This window comes from Gracilinanus agilis, chromosome 2 (assembly GCF_016433145.1).
Source record: "Gracilinanus agilis isolate LMUSP501 chromosome 2, AgileGrace, whole genome shotgun sequence".
Lineage (NCBI taxonomy): Eukaryota > Metazoa > Chordata > Mammalia > Didelphimorphia > Didelphidae > Gracilinanus > Gracilinanus agilis.
Window position 1 is genome coordinate 54134080 of NC_058131.1, and position 19692 is coordinate 54153771.

Here is a 19692-nt window from a genome sequence, read left to right on the forward strand (position 1 = left end):
CCAGTTTTCATCGGGGAAATGTAGCTATTCTTTCCCCCTCTTTCCTCACTTCTTTAAAGGATGCAGGGAATGGAAATAACAAATTGGGACTCTTTCCTTCCATCCATCTAGTGACCAGGAGGCGAGTCCCTTTATAATTCCCCAATAATCCTAAATAGTGTTTTTTTTTAATTGTACCTCTTCTCAAATCCTTTCTTTCTTTTGTTGGCAGCACCTAACAGGTTGAAGTGGTCAGCGGTCCAGTTTTCCTGTAATTTAATTGGTCCTTTAAAGTTTAAAAAAAAGTGCTTTCTTCAGAAAAAGTCTAGTCTACTTTGCTTATCACTATGCCCATTTTACAAATGAAGTCAGCAAAGTCGAAGGCAGCCAACAAGGTGAGTTGAAGCCAGTTCAAATCCAGTCTCCGACAACTTACTAACTAGCTGGGTGATACTGAGTTTACCCTTTCTAAACCTCAGTTTCCCCCAACTGTAAAATGGGAATATAACAGCACCTAGGTTCCAGAGTTGCGGGCAATAATATTTGTAAAACACCCCATAAAAAGGCTAGCTGTTCTTAAGCTCTTACTGCGTGCCCGGAGTTTACGGGGCGCTGGGCAATACAAAGAGAGAGGAAAGCAGTCCCTGCCCTCAAGTAGCTCCCAGTCTAATGGGGAACTGAAGTTTTTGAAAACTTTACTTTCTGTAGTATATACCATTGGGCAAATCTCCATTGCTTTCTCTGTAAAATGAGGATGTTGGGTAGGTGAACTTTCAGCTCCAAACCCGAAGATGAGAGAAGGAAACCCTTGTGACGGCTGAGAGTCCCCCCCGCCCTCAGAGGGCGATCTTCCCCACTCTCCCTGCTCGAGAAGCTTCTCTCCTCCGCAAGTTTCGCTCTTTTTCCAAGGAGGAAGTAGCCTCACGGAGGGGGCGGGACTGTTACGATACCGGAAGTGACGCCGCTGGAAGTTGCCATGTGAGTTTCTCGGTCTCCTTTTCTTGGCTTCCCGCGTGGAGGGAGCCGGGTCGCTGGACTCTGCGTGGTGCTCTCCGAGGGGGCGGGGCTCCGACTTTTCCCCACTCACGTGTGGTGGCTTGCAAGTGCGGAAAGATGGGCAAGAAGAACAAGAAGGAGAAGAAAGGGAAGGGGGCCGAGAAAACTGCCGCCAAGATGGAGAAAAAAGTCTCTAAGCGCTCCAAGAAGGAGGAGGTAAACTGGGGCTGGACCGGGACCGGGCCTGCCTGGAGCCTCAGGCTCCCCCAGCAGTCACTAACCTAGCTGTCTTCCTTTCCCCCCAGAGCTGGCTGGAATAGTAGTAATAATAATAACAGTAATAGTAACAATAAGTCCATGTACGGGGCATTTAGGTTTGCATAGAGCTCCACAAATATCTTTTTAGCTTCACGACAGGTCCGTGGGGGTGGATGCCACTGTTATTCCCGTTTTACAGACTGGAAAACTAAGGCCACAAGGGAAATGACTTACCCAAGGTGACACAACTAATACGTGTTTGAGGCAGAGTTTGAACTGGAGTCTTCTCAAATTCAAGTCACTCATGTCATCCAGCCGCCTTAGTATTGAAAGGGTGGCAGCCAGGACTCCTAGGTTTGCAGCCTGCTCCACCAGGTGTTTTCCTGGATAAGACTTGGCTTCTTCACCTGTGAAATAGGAGTGAGGTCCTATTGAATTGTTCCCTATGCCGAGAAAAGCACTCTGCACAACTGAAAAATGATCCATAAAGGGTGAGGAAACAACCTAGCCTTAACAGAGAGAAAATTGGCTTCAAAGCCAGGAAGACCTGAGTTCAAGGTCCACTCTGCATAGTACAACGACTTTGTGACCCTGGACAAGTCATTTTACCTCTTAGTAATGCCTTCTGGGTCTTACCACTTCTCCACTAGACCATTTCAGTCATCTTGTAATTGGTTTTCTAGCTTCTCTCTCTCCCTTCCTTCTTTCCTTTAAAAAAAAAAATCCATACTTTCCATCTTAGAGTCAATACTGTGAATTGGTTTCAAGGCAGAAGAAGGGTAAGGGCTGGGCAATGGAAGTTAAGTGACTTGCTCTGGATCACATAGGAAGTATTGGAGGTCAAATTGGAGGGATGCAAAAAGGGACAAAAGAGCCCTTGCTTCAAAGGAATTTATAATCTTATAGGAGAGACTACATGCAGAGAAATATATACAAATCAAGCTATATACAGATTAATAGGAAATAATTAACCGGGGAAAGTCATTTAACCTTTGCTTATTTGCCTCAGCCTTAGAAAGGAGATAACAATAGCATACTCCTCTTTGGATAGACAGACATTCTGCTCTAAGTGTAGACTGTACAAAAACCAAGCCACATCAAACCCAAACCAACAAACCAAAAGCACTCTCTGACATCAAGGAGATTACATTCCAATAGAGATAGCATATAGGTAGCTTTGTGCAATCTCTCTCTCCCTCTCACCCCTCTTTCCCTTTCTATCTCCCTCCCTTCCTCTCCTTCACAGAAGTGTATGTATGCAATTCATTATGTAAAATATACATGTGTACAATACACATATATACATGTCCCTTTCTATACATACTTTGGGTATATATTTTATATAGGTGTGTGTGTATACACACACATCACACACACATATTGAGTATGTAGTAGGGGAGTAAGTTTGGAAGGGGCCCAGTTATGGAGGCTTTTGAATACCAAATAGAGAATTTTATATTTGATCCTAGAAGTGATATGAAACCACTGGAGTTCTTCAGTTGTCCCTGTCAGATGTGTAATTGAGGGAGATTAATCTGCCATCTAAGAGGAGAATAGACTGTAGAAGGGAGAGCCTTGACCCAGGGAGACAGTACCTGTATTGTCATCTGAGGTCCTGCACCAGTGGTGGCATTGTCAGGGGGGAAAAAAGGGAGGTATATAGGAAGGTAGAATTGGAAGGACTTGGCTGCCAAATGGACATGGAGTGGGAGAAAGAATAAGGAGTTGAAGAAGATGCCTAGATTGTGACCCCTGGTGATTGGGAGGGTGATAGTACCCTTGACCAGTAAGAGGAAGGTTGGGAAGAAATTGGATTTGGGATGAGAAGATAATGAGTTTAATTTTAGATATGTTGAGTTTAAGATGTCTCATTCATTTAGGAATATCCGAATTATCATCATAAAGATGATCACTGAATAGGAGCTGATGAGATCAAGCAAAATAATTTATCTGGAGAAGAGTGGAGGGCCTAGACAGAGCCTTGGTGGCCACCTGAGTTAGGGTGGGGTGGGGAGGGGTGATCTAGTAGAATGTCTTTTCAGGGAGAATGAATGGTCCTATAGGAGGAGAACCAGGGGAGAGCAGTGTCACAAGAACCTAGGAAGAAGAAAGGCATCAAAAATGACAAAGGCCTCATAGAGGTCAAGAAAGATGGGAAAAACCATTGGATTTGCTAATAAGATCATTGGTCACTTTGGAAATGAATGGTGAGGTTGGAGGCCAGACTACAAAGGGTTAAGAACATGAGAGGGAAGGAAGTGGAGGCACTGATTGTAGGCAACCTGTGAGCGTTTATCAGATGCCTACTGGGTGTCAGGACTGTGTGCCAAGTGCTTGAGAAAGTCTCTCACCTCCTCATCTGTGCTGGTAGCAAACGTAAGGGGTCAGGACTGGGTGTGGAGTGAGGGAGATGGACCAGTGAACAAGAGTGCTGGAAGATGAGGAGTCTGGGATCCGGGCTCAGGAGGTCCAATTCCCAGTTCTTGGAAGTCAGGGGGTAAAGAGGGGCCGTGGTGGGGAAGAGACTTTGCTTTTAAAATCCACAACTCTAAGTAGAGACTGCATTTAGTATTGTATGGATTGTCTGGATGGCACTGGAGGTGCCATCATGCTTGACTGCCTAGACTGCATGTACTTGGAAAAGGAATTTCAGACATTTATGCTGAATAATTGAGGCGATGTGTGCGCACTTGGTAAACATATTTCTATGTGTATATGTATATGCAAATAGATATCATTTTATTGGAGTAGTATATACATTTAGAAACTTCTTCCTCTTGCTCAGAGATTAGTCCAATTCAGCTATTATGTTATTTTATTTTTTGAGCAATTAAGTCCTTTTTAAAAAATAAGTTTTTATTGATATCTTTTGTTTATACATTACTCAGATTTCCCCCATCTCTCTCCCTTTCCCTCCTTGAGGATCATCTCACAAAACATAATTTTCTTAAGTTAGAAGAGAGAGGCAGCTGGGTGACTCAGTAGATGGGGCACCAGGCCTAGAGTCGGAAGGTCCTGGTTTAAATCTGGCCTTAGACTTCCTAGCTTTGTGACCCTGGACAAGTCACTAAACTCTTGCTTAGCCCTTACCGCACTTCTGTCTTAGAATTGAAACTAAGACGGAAAAAAAGATAGAAGAGGAAGAAAATTCAGCAAAACCAATCAGTACATCAGAAAATTCGATATTCTCTGCAGGATTCCATACTCATGCCACTTCCTCCCCCCAGCATCTTAGCAGGGGTGCTGCTCACCCTGTCAAAGGTATTTTAAAGACATAAAAGAAGTATTAAGTGCTTCTCTGTACCACTAAATAAAAGGCTTATTCCTTTTTTTTTTCTTGACTCTGTTTCCAGAATTTCAGTATTTTAAATGGATGAAAAATAGGATGACGTGTGTGTATGTGTGTCTGTCCCTTCCTGTCACCTTCTTGGTGTCAAGTCCAGCTGGGTCCAAGGCCCTCTGCGGCCTGCCGTGCCTTCCTTAGTGAAGTCACACTTTAATGCCATCCGAAAGGAGGCTCCGACGGAAGAGGAGAGCCTCTCATGGCGGGGGGGACTCACGCCTCTGACCTCTCGTTTCCCTTAGGAGGACCTGGAAGCTCTCATCGCACAGTTTCAGTCGTTAGATGCCAAGAAGACCCAGACAGTAGAGACGCCGAGCTCCCCGCCCTCACCGAGGTAAGAAACCGGGGGGGCTCTTGCTGTTTGGGCGCCGAGCAGAGGTTCTGACCCGCCTCCCCTTGGACAGGAGCCACCCCCTGACCGGACATCGCGGTCTCCCAAGGACCGAGCCCTTCGCAGAGCCTTGTGTCCGGGCCTCATGCACTGCCAGGAGGGAGGAAGGTCAGCTGTCTTGTCCTATACAGAGGCCCAACGGGGGGTCGTGCAGGAGCCCCAAAGCAGCTGCTGCCATTCTGAGAACAGACCGAGGGGGCCGCCGATCCCTCCCTCACCCTGTCAGAGGCGTTTTACAGACACACAAGGTGGAGGACGGAACATCGAAGAGGGTTTTTTCCTGTATTTGTTCAGGGGCCGTCGTGTGAGCCTCCTAGATGGGGGTGTCGGCCTTTTGTGCCCTTTCTTGGGTTTCTGGGAGTCCCTTGGACAAAGCGGGCCCTATTTGAGGACGGCCGAAGAAAAGGCCTCGGAGGTTCCCAGGCTGCCCCCCCAGCGCTGGCGGGAGGGACGGGAGTGCCTTCATGCCTTCGTGGCCGGAGTGTCTCCCTGGGTCCGAGGCAGGTTGGCGAGGCGCCCACAGCTCGGCTTTTCCTGCTCTTTTCCTCCACCCGAGCCTCAGGATGTCGCCGATGTGCCCGCGGATCTGGGCCTGAAGCTCCGGGGGGAGGGCAGCCGCGGCCCTGGTCCCCGCCGCACGTGCCTCGGGGGCCGGATCTCGTTGTCTCCTCGTCAGGGCCGACCCCGGAGCTCCTCCAGGGGGAGCGAGTGGATCCCGGGGCTGCCGGGCCTTTGGTCTGCGTTTCAGAATTGGGGTCCCTGGAAGGAGCCCCGGAGAGGCAGCGGAGGGCCCCTGGTGGGGCAGACAAGCTGCAGGAGGAGGAAGGGAAAGGGCCTGACCAAGATCTCCGCAGTGGCGTTGTAGGGCGGCGTTTGAACCCAGACCCCTAGACCTCCCACTCCCCTGCTTAGAGTCCTGACTCGGGAGTCGCTCTGTGCCTGCACGCGAGACGTTTCAGGCCCCGTCAGCCCGGCGCGCCTTTCCTGGACCCTCTGGGGGCGTCCCTGTGCTCAGCACTGGGGCCTGCCCTTGGCCTCCGGGCTTTCTGCGGGGGGACACGAGCCTTCAAACACGGCCTCCTGGGAGGCCCCCCAGTGTTTGCCTTGGAAGGAAGCTGGGGTCGGCGGGACCCAGCCTGATTGGGGGCTCCACCAGGCACGTGGGGAGGCCCCTGCAGCAACCCCAGGCAGGAGGGAAGTCCCCGAGGCTGTGCCAGGGCCGGCCCTGCCCCGAGCAGACCAAGAAGGGGCTCTGGGAGGGCTGAGCGGGCTGGAGGCATCATCAGGCTGTGGAGGCCGGCACTACGCGGGATCCTCTGTTTCCTTTGTGCCAGAGGTGGGGGGGGTGGGTGGCACGAGCTGAGTCTGGAGAGAAGCCGGGACTCCAGCCGCTGTGGGTGAGTGAGGAGGGCATCCCAGGCATGCCGGATGGCCTGCAAAGGCCCCAAGGTGGGAGATGGGACGGCCAGAAGGCTGTACTGGCTGGAGCCTGGTGGGGGCTGCCTCGAGGTGAGGAAGGGCTTCCCCTGCGGCAGAAGGCCGGGCCGGGCTTATACTCGAAGGATATGGGTTTATCGGCGGTGCGGAGGGCGGCTTTGGCAGGGGAGAGGCTGGAGGGCCTGCGCCCTGTCAGGGTGATGGGAGGCTGGCGGCGGGGAGGCCGAGGGGCAGAGGCTGCTCAGCGGAGGATGGGCCGCTCATGACAAAATGGAGAAGCCAGAGGTTTGAGGAGAGAGACCGGAGGGGCCTCCGCAGACACGCCGAGTCGAAGAGGCCGTCTGATGGGGATGGCCAGGAGGCGACGGACGGCGTCGGCCCAGGCTTAGGAGAGACTCTCAGGCCGGACAGATGGAATCAGTGAGGGAGTGTGGAGAGGGGCAGAGCCTTGGGGTACAGCCTCGCCATGGGGTCCCCTTCCCCATCACCCCCAGCAGCCACTGCTGAGTAGCCACCCCCCCCCCCCCCGGCGAGGGGCAGCACCCCCTACCCGCTTCCAGCCCAGCCGTCTTCCCAGGAGCCCCCCAGATAGCCTGGTGGCAGCGGCACACAAAGCACCCTGCGGGCCTGGGCTGGGCCGTCTCCTGAGACCCCGATGGGGTACTGCAGAGCTTCCGGTCAGAGCCCTCAGCCGCCATGCTGGGAAGGCCTGGGGAGGGGGCCGCCGCTCCCAGAGAGCCAGTGCAGAGGCTCAGCACTGGCGGCCGTGACCCAGGGAAGGGGCTCCGCTTCTGCTTTGCCTGTCCACTCACTGCAGGAGCCTCTGTGGGTGCCTCCCCGAGGCCGGGCCCTGCAGGAGCTTCTGTGGGCACCTCCCCGAGGCCGGGCTGCGGCTGGGGGCGCAGGCCGTGACAGTGTGGAGGCCAGAGCAAGAGGGCAGCCCTTGGAGCAGTCGCTGCCCCGTCCTCAGCGCTGTCCTAAGCAGGCGGAAACACTGAAAAGGAAGGGAAGCATCAGACCCCCGGAGACGCCTCCAGAGCGGCCCGGCTTGGTCTCGGCCCGCGTTAAGGAGTCGCTCCGCTGGAACGGCCTTTGGACAAGGCCCTGGGCATGCTCGTGGTTCGGGAGGGGAGGCCCAAGGATGAGGCGGCCTTCACAGGGGGCCTCGTGAACACCCCGGGATCAGGTGGGGAGCAGAGGGAGGCCCAGAGCCCGGCTGAGTCCAATCCCGCAGCCGGCTTTAGAATCGTGTCTGGCCCCACCAGAGAAATAGAATCTCCTGGGACCCTCCCAGCAGCCTCAGGGCTGCCGACAATGCTTGAGAAAAGGAGGCCCACATGAGGGCCTTGTTCGGGGCCTCCCGGCTCACACAGTTCCTGGGCTGGATTTGAACTCGGATCTTCTGGACTCCAGGGCCAGCCCTGTCTCCACTGTGCCGCCTGGCTGGCTGGGTGGAGGCGGCCTCCCTCGGCAGCCCCCTGGACAGGATGTGAGGACGGTCTGAGGCTGTAGCCCCTGGACGTCGGAGCCCGCTCCTGCCCCTCTATCCGTGGGCACCCGCGGGCCTCGGATGAGCCTTTCCTGGTGACTCATGGAGCAGGCGGGAGGGAGGACGCTGGCAGGATCCGGCCCTCTGGGCCCGCTGCGCCGGGGTCTCTCGCTCCTTAATCGGCCCCCTGACAGCAGGGACCGGCTCAGGCCCTCCTGGACCTCGCCGCTGCCCACACGCTGCCAGGCACGCGTCGGACGCTGAGATGAAGCTTGCCGATTGGCCGAGCATTAGGGCCGTCCGCCCGTCTGCCCGTCTGCTGCGCTCCGTCCTTAGCCCCGACCCAAATCCAGTGTGGGCGCTTCTGGGGCGGCCGCGTGCCGGCTGGTGCCTCCTGGCTGTGCGGTCAGGACGCTGCGGCCGCTCGTGCTTCTCTCTTCGCCTGCTCCGCAGGGACGGCGGCCCGGAGTCCGGGAGGCGGTGGCTGGCGGCGCCTTCCAGCCGGACCTCCGGACCAGACCGGTGTCGCGTGTCGGCCACACTCACTCGTTCTGTCTCTCTTGCAGGCTAAATGCTTCCTTGTCTCCTCATCCCGAGAAAGACGAATTGATCCTTTTTGGAGGTGAATATTTCAATGGCCAAAAAGTAAAGTATACTTTTTTTTGTCTTCTTTTCCCTCCTCACTGTCCTTTCCACGGGTCTCATTTTAGGCAGGATGAATCTCTGACACTGACCATGAAACAGGCATTTGTCCTAGGCTGAGAGCAGAGTCGCCTTTTCATTCCCTCCTCAGTGTCCCGCCATGTGAGCGAGCAGTCAAAAGCGATGCGCGCCGCTGCCCTGGACAGGCCCAGCCGGCCTCCATTAGGGGATTGCAGGCCTTCAGCCTTCCTCCCTTTGTCTTCCCCTCACCTGGCACCGGCCGCGGCACAACTTTTGTTTCTGGAGCCCAAAGGGAGCAGCGCGCATCTCCCTTGAGAGTCAGTGCCTGCTCTCCCCATGATGGAGAATAGGGTGTTTTTGTTCGTTTTTTTTTAGAAAATTCATTGTCAGGGCTACCTCCCAAAGGGCTGCAAAGAAGGAAATTTCTAATAAGCCACAGCCCTTTGGGATTTTTCATCAGATTTTTGGATTGCTTAGTGTTCCTGTCGCCTAACACCTGACACCTGTCTCTGGATTCAGCAGCACCCATTGATTTTCTGGGTGGGAAAACAAAGTGGGACAGGGAAGTTAGGATCCCCCAAAGCCCACTGAGCTCTGCAGAAGCACTGGTGGAATAAAAATGAAGGACTTCTGAGGATGATAGTTAGCAAAGTCATACGCTTTCCCCCAGCACTCCCTCATGACTTTTTTTTTTAATTAAAAAAAATTTTTTTGCATATAGAAACAATTTTTGCCTCATGTCTTTTTTAAAGAAAAAAATCAGTAAAAATGATCAGTACATCGAAAAAAAATCTGACTGAGTGTAATGCTCCTCACTTGTGGGCTCGCCACCTCTGCAAAGGAATTAGGGGAGGTCTCCCCCTCTTTTTGGGGGGCCAAACTTGTTTGGGTATCTAGGGGATGCATAGAGCCTTGGGCCTAGAGTAAGGAAGACCCCTGTTTGTATCTGGCCTCAGGTCCCTCACAGACTTTGTGACCCTGGAAAAGTCACTAACCTCTGTCTGTCTCAGCTTCCTTATCTGTCAAATGAAGAAAATAATCGCATCAGCCTCCAGGGGCGATTGTGAGGATCCAATGAGGTGATCATTTGTGAAGCCCTTTGCAAACCGTAACACACTATAGAGCTGCTGGCTGATTGATAATTATATAGTATTCCTTTCTGATTGCTTTGTGGTGGTTCTTTCCATTCACATTGCTGTAGTCTTTCTGCTTTTCTAACTTGGTTTATCTGAAGATTTATATGCCGGTTTACTTCTTAGATGGAGCCTCTGGAATTTAGTGAGCCGGAGAGTGCAGGTTTGGACTCAGGCTGAGAAATGTCTGGCATTGCTTGGTTTATGGATTGGAGAAAGTCATGGCCAGGCTCAGATGAGTTAGTGTAGAGTCCTTTGTAAACCTTAAAGTGTTCTAATGCCACACATTGGTAGTGGTGTGCGTGTGTGTGTGTGTGTGTGTGTGTGTGTGTAAACTCCTACATCCTGTCTTAGAATGGATGCTAAGTATGGGTTGCTGGACAGAACAGGGCTAAGGGTTAGGCTGTGGGGGTTAAGTGACTTGCCCAGGGCCATACAGCTAGGAAGTGTCCAAGGCCAGATTTGAATGCTATTTGTATTTTTAGTACAGTTATTTTGCTTTTACTCTTAAGTGGAGAAGAACATATCAATGTTTTTTGATGGAGCTTTTTATGGAGTCTTAACAGCAAGGTTCTGTTTTCCATTTATTTCTGAAACAGTGACTTTTGCTGTGGTTGCTTCCTCTTTGTGTTTGCTCACCTTTTTTAGCTTTTCTGATGGCCTTGGCCCCTGATCAAACTTTCTACCACTGGCCCCAACACATGAGGAAGTGAACCATCATTTCCTGCGACACCTTCTAAGGTTTATGCCCGGGAGGCCAGCCTTATCCCCAGATTTGGCTTTTTCCCTGAAATGCCCGGCAGCCCTTGGGCAGGGACACCATAGAAAGAGCATCCTTCCCCTGGTTGTTCCTGGCCAGAAACATGGCCATCATCCTGTGTCCTCAGAGCAGAACTTTAGACCGAAAGGCTCAAGAGTGCTCTTGTTTCATGATCTTTTAGGAAGCATTCCTTGTTTCTGTTGGTGCCTTTCTTTTTTTAGGAGAAGAGATTAACAATATTTTCATGTGCCAGCTTATACAATATTTTGTCATATTCAAAATGGCTCCTGTAACTTCTAATGCCTTGAATCTAATTCCTTTATACAATATAATGTAAATGAGAGCGAAGCAAGGCCACTTTGGAGGCAGAAAGACCCAATTGGAGATCCCAGTTCCACTTCTGACTAGGGGACACCTTGAGAGTGGATAGGAAGAATTGGCTTACCCTAGAAACAGCTGGATTTTAGTGTTAATTGAATAAAATTTCTTTTTTTTTTCCAGCCCTTACCTTCTGTCTTTTTAAAAATTTTTATTTAAAATATTTTCCCATGTTTCCATGATTCATTTTCTTTCCCTCCCCTCCGTTCTCTCAGAGCCAACAAGCAATTCCACTGGGTTGTACAAATGTCACTTGATACCTATTTCCATATTATTTATTTTTGCTAAAGAGTGATTTTTTTTAAGGCCTAAATTCCAAGTCACATCCCCAATTATACATGTGCTAGGAGATATCGCATGTGTTGCTTTTCTGCTCCCACAGTTCTTTCTCTGAGCGTGGTTGGCATTCTTTCCCAGAAGTCCTTCAGGAGGGTCCCGGCTTGCTGCATGGCTCTAGTGGCAAAGTCATTGCATCGGATCGTTCCACAGCGTCTCCCTTTCTGTGTACAACGTCCTGGTTCTGCTCCTTTCACTCTGCATCAGTTCATACAGACGTCCTCCAGTGTTCCATCCCCGGCACATACCACATTTTGTTCAGCCGTTCCCCCATTGAACCTTCTGTCTTAAAATCCATACTAAGACTCGTTTCCAAGGCAGAAATGCAGTGTGGGCTAAGCATTTGGGGTTAAGAGACTTGTCCAGGGTCCCATTATAGGAAGTGTCTGAGGTCGAATTTGAACCCAGAACCCCCCCATCTCTAGGCCCGGCTCTTTATCCACCGAGCTGCCTACCTGCCACCATATAAAGTATCTACTTTAGATTTACAAAGTATGCTTTGTGCTCTGTTAGTATGAAAAGTAGACTGTTGAGAGTCAGGCTTAGAGATAAGACATCCCAGGTTCAAATCTGGTTTTAGACACTTCTTATCTGTGTGATCCTAGACAAGTCACTTATCCCCCTTGGCCTCGCCTTCTACCTTGGGACCAATAGTTAGCATTGATTCTAAAATGGAACTGTGATTTTATTACCTTGCTGTGATTTCTCCTTTTTGTGGATATTTGTTTTAGGAGAAAATTTGTCCAATGTGATTTGCTATTTGATCTATATTTTTTCATTTAACGATAAATCCTTTGTTTCCTTTCTGCAGACTTTTCTATACAATGAACTGTATTTCTACAATACTAGGAAGAATGCCTGGACAAAAGTGGACGTCCCCAATCCCCCCCCGAGGCGGTGCGCTCATCAGGTACGTACTTCAGTGTCGACTCACCGATCGCACCTACGTCCTTCTCTGTGCTGAATGGCGTTTGGGCCGAGGCTGAGGCCGTGTCCGAGGGGCTCCTGAAGGCCGCGGCCGAGGCCCGGGATCCCGGGGTCAGCCCTGAGCGGCACAAGCGAGCACAGACACCCACCGAGGCCCGGCCCGGCCTCTCCTTGGGAGCGGGCCTAAGCAGACGCGCAGCCCTGGCCACGGGCCTCCCTCCTAGAGGCTGGCTCGGGGGCTGGACGGGCTGCGGAAAACGGCCCTCCATGGCATGCGGCACCGACGGTCGTGCGGGCCTCCTGTGCCCGGGCCGTGCCCAGTGTTGGGTTTATCCCCATCTCATCTCACGCCCGGCCCCGCCCCGCCACGCGGGCGCTGCTGCGATTCCTGTTTCACCGCTGAGGAAGCGGAAGCCAGCGGGGTCAGCGCCACGTGTCCCGCCGCGGCGATGCATGAGCACACTGGCTTTTGGGGGTGCTCATGTGTTTGGGGGGAGGTCAACTGAGTTTTTCTGTGATTGGGATTCACTGGCGAGTGGGCTGCCCCCTGACCCCCAGCAGACAGTCAGGGGTCGGGATCCCCCCCGTTCCCCGTGAGCCCCGAGTCCTCTCCCCAGGGTGAGAGGAGGAGGAGGAGGGGACATCCCGTGTTCTCCCCCCTTTAATCAACGGCTGATTAAAGCAGTCGAACTTGGAGCCTGGCCCGCATGACGCTGTGGGGGACCCTGGCTTCTGTCGAAATGGGCTGGTTTTTGTAGAAAGTGACTCTAACGAGGGTAAGAAGGACTGTTGCCTTATCTGCCCAGACCCCCAAACAGGCTTGTGGGAGAGGGGGCTGGGCCTTCCTCGGGGGGTGTCAAGCGTCATCCTTGCGCCAGTCCTTGGTGTGGCCCTGAGCAGAGCTCCCTGGGAGGAGGGGAGGGAGGAGGAGGGGGGTCCCTGGGAGGAGATGGGGGGGTCCCTGGGAGGAGGGGAGGGAGGAGGAGGGGGGGCCCCTGGGAGGAGGAGGGGGTCCTTGCGGAGTTGGAGTTAGAGTTACAGAAGAGGTTAGGGCCAGGGCCGAGGAGGAGGCGGCGTGGGCTTTGTCTGAGCCTCATTCTCTGAGGACAGGAGGAGACCCAGGCTGGCCTCATCACCTCCTTTCGGACAAGCCTCCTTCATTGTTCTCTGTCCCAGCTTCCCTTCTGCCATGTTGACTTGCTGCCGGTGTTTTTCCATCCTGGGCAGGATAAGGGAAGTGATTAAATCTCTAAAAATGGGCTTAATTCTTACTTTCTAAGGCAGATATTTTTATGAGCCCTCGTCCTGTTCTTTTTATTTTTTTAAGATAGACTAGTATTTTCTGGAGATCATGCATTTTTTATCATTTAAAATTTAATTTTTAATCTAAACCTAGGAAGCTTAGGCTTTGAGAAAAATTAACTAGTGAGTCAAAGGTATCCATTCATTTATGAACTGATTCAAGCCTATGGGAAGATTACTTTGTTCATTGCGTTTCTTGTTATTTTGGCTTGCTTAGAGGAACTTCATTCATTTGTGATAGAACCAGGTTTATAGAGCCTTTAGCCCTTCATGGTCTTGGATTCGAGTTTGGACTTCTTTCTTACCTTTCTGAGCCTGTTACATCTATAACAACATTGATAACGATGTGCATTTGAGTAACAACGTCCTCAGGCTGCCTTTAGAAGGAGCTCATTTTTGTCCTTTCCCGCGCCTGGCGCCCCCTTCCTCCCTCCTCAAGAAGGATCTGTGCTGGGTTCTAGCCCCCCTCTGGCCCCTGCTGCCTGTATGACCCTGGGCAAGTCCCTGCGCCTCTCGGGGTTCTCGGCAGCTCTCGGACTGTACTTTGCAGAGAAGGTTCCGGCCTGCGTTGGGTCGCAGGAGCTGCCTCGTCGCAGAGGTCCGGAGGGCCGCAGAAGCCCCAGCCCACCTCCCATCCCTTTCTTTAGCGAAAGGAGTTCTTTCCATTTGCTGCCTCTAAATGAATTCAAAATGACTCAGATGTTATTTGGGCATAAAACACAGATTCTTCCTGGCTCTGGGGTCCCCACACTTCCTGCTGCCGATGTGGCACCCCCAGACACCCGGGTCTTTCCTGGCTCACAGCCTTTTCTGCTGCCTTGCCTCGAGGGCTTCTTCGGTCCTTTCCCTAGGCTTGCCCCCAGCGCCTGCCCCCATCTTGTGACTTGGCAGGGGCCGCGGACCCCGGCGCTCTCTGCTCTCCCAAGATCTGGGCCGCAGAGCCCATTAAACATGCCATTTTGGTGTGCTTTCTGTTAGAGTTGGATTTCTGGCGTCGTTTTGTGAACGTGGGGTCACCTGTGACCTTCCACTGGTCTGGAGACCTCTTGTGTGAGGCTTTCGTGGGGAAACTGCCGGCCAGACAGGTCAACTTTGGGGCCTCCGGAGGGGAGACTTTGGAACTGGAAAGGGCTGTCTGGAGGGGAGGCTGCCTCTGCCCTCGGGACAATGGCCTGGCCCCCCCTGCCCCTGCCCGGCCTGGGGGGGATGGAGCCGTGAGGAGTACGCTTTGTCTCTGAGTCTCTTTTAAAGCCTGGTGGCAGAGCTCTGCCCCCGAGTGCCCGGGCCGGGGTCTCGTGGAAGGCCCTGCCCGAGCTCGGCGCCTGCTCGCTCCGTCTCTCCTTTCTGGTGCTTTCTCAGCTCCTCACACAGACACCGGAATCAGGAGGCATCTAATTCTCTTTCCTTTTTCACTTGGTGTTTCAACAGTCCCACATACTTAAAATTCAGAAGAGCTCGTTTTCCTTTATACTGATGTGTCTAAGTCGGCTCTCCATTCTTCTATTGATGAGCATTTAGGCTGTTTTCAAATTTTCTAAAATGTACATTTTTTTGCTCTGATTTTTGATAAATTTAGGAATTTAATTTCAGAACAAGAATGAATGTTGATTAAGAAACAGACTTATTTTCTTCATTATTATTAACAAGTTTGTTTATTTAGTGTAGAATGGAAAGCTTTTTTCCTGACTATTCCTCCTTTATCAATTAGAAAAAAAATGACTATCACCCAGCTCTTCTTCTCTTTGTTCAATTCATGTGATAGCATATCATCTAGGGGCAAACTATGGCTTCCCGAAATGTTCTATCCGGTCCTGCGACATTCTTCCTAATCTGACGAATACAATGAGTAGGATGCTACAATGAAACTTCGAAAGAGTTGCCTTAGAAACAGCCTGACAGAGGAGCATTTCCTTTCTTTTGGCCTCCTTTTTAAAAAGTTTGCCCATCACTGATCTAGGTAATATCTCATGCATTCAGGCAGCAGGTAAAAAGCTGGCTCAGCCCTGTGCCAGACCTCCTGAAGCATTAGCAATGCCAAATAGGAGCAACCGAACTCTACAGGGATTGAGCAAAGGGATTGCCAAGGCAGTGGGGTGCAGGGAGAGCACGTGCTTGGAGGCCTGTCTCTGCCAGTGACCCGTGAGATGTTGGGACACTTCCCTGGGCCTCGGCGTCCTGAGAGTCATACAGAGAGGCTGGACAACCCCGTCCCTTGTGCCCCCAGCTGTGCTTGTGGTGGTGCCGGGGAGAAGGCAGCCCCGCGGCATACCGGCCGACCCACCGAGCACCTGCCCTCGTTTCCTGAACCCCCAAACCTGGAAAGAAGCCAGCAAATGGGACCCGCTGATTTGGAAGTTCAAGAAGCAAAGATAACCGAGAAGAGGATCTACCCTGGAGTTTGGAGACTAAAAGTCAGAAAGTTGTTATGGAGGGAAGGGATAGAATTGGTTCATGTTTAGGCACGTGGCAGCTGAACCCATCGAGAAATCTGGATACGTGGGCTGTGATGTAGGGCTAGAGCAGCACCAAGCCATATTCATTTCAGTTATTTGTGTAATTTTAATCTTCTTCTATTTTGTACTTTTCTTTTTAAGGAGGGAGAGGGTGTGTTTTTGCAGTTAGGGTTAAAGAAAGTCATCCAATCAATAAAGATAAAAGTCTTCCCTTTATTCATTAAGTATTTGTGTAGGGAAGGGGGCCACAAGGTGGCTCAGTGGGCTGAGAGTTAAGGGTTCAAATCTGGCCTCAGACATTTCTTAGTTGTGTGACCCTGGGCAAGTCACTTAATCCTAGTTGCCTGCCCATATCATTATTCTGCATTAGAACTGGTACTTAGTATTGATTCTAAGACAGAAGAAAAGGGTTTAAAAAACAAAATGGAAAACTGATGTATTATAGTGGTGGAGTGGGTTACAGTTTTAATTCTCACCACTCCTGGGTGGTATCAGTGGATGGAGAGCTGGTCCTGGGGTCAGGATCCCTAAGTCTGGCCTCTGCAACTAGTCACTTCATCTCTGTCTACTTTAATTTCCTCATTTGTAAAGTGGAAATAATGGTATCATCTCCCCCTCCCCCCCAGAGATATCATGAAGATAAAATGAAATAATAGTTGTATTGTGGTGATTCCCAACCTTAGAGCACTACATAAATGCTAGCTGTTTGCTCCCATTCTTTCTGCAAGTGGATTTCTTTTAAACTGAGAACATTTGGGATTTGCTGATTAGTAGAACTTGTTGAAGAATCTGAGATGGCCATTTTGGTCCTTATTAAAGCACTAGATTCTTTAAAAAAATGAATCCCTCCTCAATTATTGGGGTTGAGACTTGCCACAGAAAATGTAACCTTTGTACAAGTTTCAGACAAGTGGAAAACGAAATGGAAAATGACATCTTCGCTTAACTCCAGCACCGCTGTGGTGACCCTGCATTTCTCCCCCAGGAAAGGAAGGATCATCAGTGACACGGTGGCCCCGTTGGCTCCTGCTGGGCTCAGCTTCAGAGAGTGCCCAGGGCCGGCGCCTTTCAAGAGGGACCCTCCGGCCTGAACTGCCACCGTCTGTCCATCTTGGTGCCGATTCCCGTGGCCAGCTGCCTTCGTTTCACAGATGTCTAAGCACCCTCCGAGCTTGAGATGCTCTTTAGAGAAGATAACGGTGCTTAGGACTTTTAAAGGAGAACACCCCCAAACCGTAATGATCTTCTTGGGAGTGAAGAGGGAAATAGGAAGTATAAAGATGGTTTGGGTAGAAAATGGTGATTTGAAATGGATGTTGGGGGAGGGAACTGAGCCTTGTTTGGCCTCAGTTTCCTCATCTGTAAATTGAAGAGTTTCAAACACATGACCTCTATGGAACTTTACAACTCTAGAATCCTGTGGTCCAATGAAATAGGAGCATGTGCTTTGTTGAGGAACGCCCAGGTACCTTTACTGATGGGAAGGAGAGAGATGCATCTTACACACAGTTGCTACCTGCCCAGATTCAGCTTTGGCCCACTCAGAGGGCAATTTCTCGACTCGGAGGGGTGGTTGCAATATCTGAGTCAGAACAGCCTAAGCCCGCGGCTTTCCTGTCCCCACTGCTGGAAGACAGACCTTGAGATGTGCTGATTTATAAAGTGCCTGCATATTCCATTAGTCACTTCATTTGTTATGGACTGAGAGCTATACCAGACAGAGGGAATTAAGGGCCAAATCAGACTTTCATTAGTTGTTAGCAAGAAGAAAGGAAGAAATATAAAGAAAAGCTGGAGCCTTGGATTTGGCATCTGCACATCTGGGTTAAAACCTCAGCTCTGTGTTTACAGTCATGTATGATTATATTTGAGCCATGTCCAGTTTCCTTATCTTGAAAATCAGGAAAATGATCCCTCAGGTCCCTTCTAGCTCTAAATCTTACGAGAAAGGCTAGTTTTTAAGAACCATGGAAAAAAGACTCCTCTCAAGGCTTGAGGCATAAAATAACTATATTTATTTTAATTTTTAAAATGTACCAGGCAACAGAAACCTTAATTTACAAAAATGCAACCAAAACAAAGTACAAACCAAACCAAAAAAACCATGAATTTCATGTGAGAGCACTATTTATTACCTACTTGGCCCTTTATTGGAATCAAATGATTCTGGAATTCTTTGGAAACTCCAGAATCTCAGGAGAGGATCTTCGTTACAAACCCTTCCCATTCCTGGAGGCCAGGGTGGTTCTGACCTGGACCTTCTTCATTCCCTTTTAGAAGAATCTTGAGAAGAAAGAAAAGTCTGGTATCTGGGGTCCCATTTGGTTCAGGAACCCTTTATACTCACTCTCCAGGTCTGCTTTCTAAAAAGTTGCACAGGCTAGACTGGATTACACAGTTACCACTGAGAGAGTGAGATTTTTCTTTTTCAGTCTATTTTTTTGGTAATCTAACCCCACAACAGCAAATTTACTACACTACCCTTGGGCCTGTGGATTTCCCAACAAGTGTTTCCAATGTTTTCCAACATTGACTCGGTACCATGTGTATTTTGCATTGCTTTTCTGCAGTCTATGCAATAATATAAAAATCATAATAATGGTGGCTTCTTCAACCATTGATCTTTAGATATGTCATTCAATGTTCAGAGAACCTACCATTTTGTGCAGAGTGTGAATTGTAATGATGGCAGCAGCTCGTTTTTGCAGATAGATATAAACCTGTTTGTTACAGACCTGGCCCAGGAGCCTCCATCTTTGAGGTATTCAGAATCTGAGCCATGTATGATCATGGAAATTTTAGTCTTAAGTGTTTATTAGCCCAAGGCTTTGTGAATGTCTGAGATTGCTCAGCAGACTGCTATTTATCCAGAATGTTTGGGGATGGAGGAAAAGGATGCAGTTAGTGGAATATTCTTTTTATCTCAAAATTTAACAGAGAACCAAAAAACCGTACATGAATTAAAAGTTTTCACTTGTTTGTATGGTAATAAATCCTAGTTAATATGAATTATGCCAAATGTAGTTTTCTCTTTCTCTTTCTCTTTCTCTCTCTCTCTCTCTTTTTTTAACCCTTAATTTTTGTGTATTGGCTCCTAGGTCGAAGAGTGGTAAGGGTGGGCAATGGGGGTCAAGTGACTTGCCCAGGGTCACACAGCTGGAAAGTGTCTGAGGCCGGATTTGAACCTAGAACCTCCCATCTCTAGGCTTTACTTAATCCACTGAGCTACCCAGCTGCCCCCCAAATGTAGTTTTCTTAAAGTCCTTTAAGGTTTAATGTTGGGATATATTATCTTTATATTGAGTGGTGTTTATTCTCATCTCTTAAATGAAAGTCATAATGGTGCCTACTGCCCAGAGTTGTTGTGAGATAATTTGCAAAGTACTTCACTAAGACTGTAAAGAGCTATACAAATGCTAGTTATTATCACTGTTATTATTAGCTGGGTCCACAATGAAAGAGGAAGACTGTGGGACCGTATTTAGAATCCCAGAGGTGCTTTCTATGATCCCAAGCTGTTCTCTGTCCATCTTGTTAACATTTATATTTTTCTGGGGCTGCTGCTATATGTATGCTGAAAATCAGGCAGGGCTGTGATCTTCAAAGACTCCCAATGACAGGTGAAAATGGAAAAATGACAGAGTGGGGTGAGATGGGGGATGTATCCAAACAGCAACATGTTCCAAGGATGTTGCACATGGAAGAAATTCTGTAAAAGACAATACTCATGGTACATGAGAATTGAAAATGAGGCGGGATGGTCATGCATCAAGATCAAGGGATAACAGGCTTAAGCTTAGGTGTGAGACCGAACGCATATGTATATCTTTTTCAGTTAACAAGTGCC

General features: G+C 49.8%; 1 protein-coding gene across 2 annotated transcripts in view; it reads left to right on the top strand.

The window, feature by feature from the left end:
* The first annotated feature begins 1051 nt into the window (after positions 1–1051).
* The window catches only part of KLHDC4 (kelch domain containing 4), an 89023-nt gene continuing 70382 nt past the window's right edge, over positions 1052–19692 (top strand). For both annotated transcript variants that reach the window (XM_044663191.1, XM_044663192.1), the window contains exons 1-4: positions 1052–1191; positions 4819–4910; positions 8460–8538; positions 11975–12073. In XM_044663191.1, coding sequence (XP_044519126.1) covers positions 1093–1191; positions 4819–4910; positions 8460–8538; positions 11975–12073 — 369 coding nt within the window. In that variant the 5' untranslated portion in view covers positions 1052–1092. The remainder of the gene's footprint in view (positions 1192–4818; positions 4911–8459; positions 8539–11974; positions 12074–19692) is intronic.